Below are 3,129 nucleotides of genomic sequence, written 5' to 3' on the forward strand. Positions count from 1 at the left end.
TTGAAATTGTCCAGGTGAATGAACCCTCTAGTGCAAGCTGAACATAGTTTAGCAAAAAATTTCAGGAGTGAAGTACACCTATAAATGGTACAAATGTCTTCCTTGCACTGAGAAAGCAGCTGGGCCATCTAGCATCTTGTTTACATTTCCCAAGTCTTTTTTTCCCTCCATGTTTCTCCCAAGCACATTCACTTTGGTACTTAGCACAGGCAAACTGACAGTTGTGCATATGAGAAATACTACATGTATCACATCATTGCTTTTCAAAACACCCATTAGAATTTCTGTACCACAGATGTCTAAGACAATTATTTACTGAATTGGATAAAGCTAATAATTTAACAGATAATCTCAGTTTTTAAATTGAGCAAGTAACTGTTGCTGTTTTCTAGAACCTATGCAGAACTACACTTACACCAACTGTCCTCAGGTCAGCTGCATGTTCCATGAGTTTGGTTCCTTGATCCATCTGGAGAAAGAAAAAAAAAAATTAATAAAAGAAATACACCTTTGCTTATATCTTAGAAAATTCATCTTCAAATTTTTATTCTTAATTGAAACTGTTGAAACTGGCCCTTTTTTACAAACATGGTACCAAATACCATGTTTGGTTCAAAACACAAAGTGGTTTGGGATGACTGCAAAATCTAGGGGACATGATTTTCTGCATCACAGCACTAGGGACATTTCAGTCACTCACATTTATCTCACTTTTTCTATTCAATTATACTTAACCAGGATGTGCATGTAGGTGCATACAGGAGGTCCTGACAACTCTCCACCAATATTCCCTCTTTCCTTCCTTTAAGCAGACACTTTGTGGCAAATTATTTACAAACCATGGCTTCTGCCTTCATCCTCTGCTTCCACTGTAGAAGCAGAGATTTTGCTTTGTCTATTTATCTGACATCTTTTGCAGTAGTCCTTCACTAAAGCTCAGAATGCTCCAGGCCAGCAGAAAGCTTGCTGCAGCTGGGCTTCCACACTACAGTGCTATTGTTGTCACTCCCTTGACCTGTAAGTTGGAGTGATCTGAACACTAGAAAAGCAGGTTAGATCCCAAAGTCACCTAATAAAGTCTTTGTTAAAAGTTTGTTAGATGGGGTTGCATTGTAGAGGAATTTCCCTTGTGTTACAGAGAGGACAGAAGAAAGACAAAATATCTTAAACAAACATACAAGATATACAACCACCCCCAGCGTGACAAAACCAAACTCAGCTACGCCACGAGGAGGGAGGAGATTTCCATTAATACACCTGTTATGCACCTGCGGTTACGCTGAGATCGCCCTGCCACTATTTCATCACTCCCCAGGAAGCCGGCACTCAGATCGCACAGCACCGGCTCCCGCGCCCTCAGAGTCCACCCCGCAGACGAGAGCCGCCCGGCCGAAGCAAAGCGGCAAAGCGGCCAAGCAGCCGCGGGCGGGGGGTCGGGCAGCGCTCGGCTCCCGGGCGGCGGGGCGGGCGGGCTGCACGTGGCGGAGCGGCGCACGAAGCCGCCGGCAGTGCCCGCCGCCGCGGGGCATGCGGCTATGCGAGCGGAAGCCCCTACCGGCGCGGCGGCGCTGCGCGGCTCTGCTGGGGTCTCTGCTGCTGGCCGCCGCCGTAGCGCTGCGCGGCATCGCCCGGCCCTGCCCCGACGCCCGCCCCCGCTGCCGCCAGCGGCTCTACCAGGCGCTGGAGCTCTCCCCCAGCAGGAGGATCAACTGCTCGGGGATCGTCCGCGGGGATGAGAAAGCCATCCAGGAGGCCCGGCTCAGCAACCTGGAGGCTGCAAACAAAAGGGTTTCCCTGACGCCCGGCGAGTACCTCAATATGACAAAAGACTGCAGCAAGTTCAAGGAGACCCGACGGTTCATCGAGTTCCCGCTGAGCCAGGAGGAGGCAGACTTTCCCATCGCCTACTCCATGGTCATCCACGACAAAATAGAGATGTTTGAGCGGCTCTTGCGGTCCCTCTACGCTCCCCAGAACGTCTACTGCGTTCACATTGACAGCAAGTCCCCGGCCGCGTTCCAGGAGGCCGTGCGGGCCATCGCAGCCTGCTTCCCCAATGTCTTTGTGGCTAGCCGCCTGGAAAATGTGGTCTATGCCTCCTGGTCCCGGCTGCAGGCTGACCTCAACTGCATGCAGGACCTGCTGCAGAGCCCTGTGCCGTGGCAATACTTCCTCAACACCTGTGGCACCGATTTCCCCATCAAGACCAACGCCGAGATCGTCCGTGCCCTGAAAGTGCTGCAGGGGCAGAACAGCATGGAGTCTGAGAAGCCCTCAGCTGCCAAGCAGCAGCGCTGGCGGTACCACCACAAAGTGGGAAAGTTCATCTCCCGGACAACCACAGAGAAACCGCCACCACCCCACAACTCTCCCATGTTCACGGGCAGCGCATACATTGTGGTCACGCGGGCCTTTGTGCAGCACGTTTTCGAGAACCCCACAGTGCAACAGTTCCTCGAGTGGGCCAAGGACACCTACAGCCCTGACGAGCATGTCTGGGCCACCCTCAACCGCATGCCCGGTGTGCCAGGCGCCATGCCGCAGAGTGACAAGTTCCAGCTCTCGGACATGAACGCTCTGCCCCGCCTGGTCAAGTGGCAGTACATGGAGGGCGACACCAGCAAGGGTGCGCCCTACCCGCCCTGCACCGGCCAGCACCGGCGCGCCGTCTGCATCTACGGGGCGGGCGACGTGCCCTGGATGCTCCAGCAGCACCATCTCTTGGCCAACAAGTTCGACCCCCTCGTGGACGATGCCGCCATCCAGTGCCTCGAGGAGTACCTGCGACACAGGGCCCTCTACGGCCGGGGACTCTGAGGGGAAGCCGCAGAGACCCTCGCCAGCACCTGCCTCCTTCCGTAGGCGGAGTCCCGCCGGCGGCGCCTGGGGGACTGTGGGAGCGGCTGGAGCCCCGTGTCGTGAGGGGCTGGAGCCCTGAGTCGTGAGGCGAGATGCGCGCGGCCGGGTGGATCTGCGCTCTCCTGAGGAGAGGCAGCCGCGCGCGCGCAGAGCCGCCGGGCGCGCGAGGTAACTAACGGTCAGAACGGCTGCGCGGCCCGCGGGGAGCGGAGCGGCCGCCGGGGCGGGAAGGCTCGGCCCTCTCTGCCCTGCCTCCTGCCCTCCGACCCG

The 3,129-nt window shown here is 55.7% G+C and overlaps 1 protein-coding gene across 1 annotated transcript; it reads left to right on the top strand.

Moving 5' to 3' along the window:
• Nucleotides 1–1,527: 1,527 nt before the first annotated feature.
• Nucleotides 1,528–2,817, top strand: GCNT3 (glucosaminyl (N-acetyl) transferase 3, mucin type; the record flags this gene model as incomplete). The annotated part of the gene is made up of 1 exon (XM_082061045.1): nucleotides 1,528–2,817. The coding sequence occupies one exon, from the start codon at nucleotides 1,528–1,530 to the stop codon at nucleotides 2,815–2,817; it is 1,290 nt and encodes a 429-aa protein (XP_081917171.1).
• Between the last annotated feature and the right edge of the window lie 312 nt (nucleotides 2,818–3,129).

The sequence above is a fragment of the Streptopelia decaocto genome (assembly GCF_964273445.1).
Source record: "Streptopelia decaocto genome assembly, chromosome: 9".
In the NCBI taxonomy this organism is placed as follows: Eukaryota; Metazoa; Chordata; class Aves; order Columbiformes; family Columbidae; genus Streptopelia; species Streptopelia decaocto.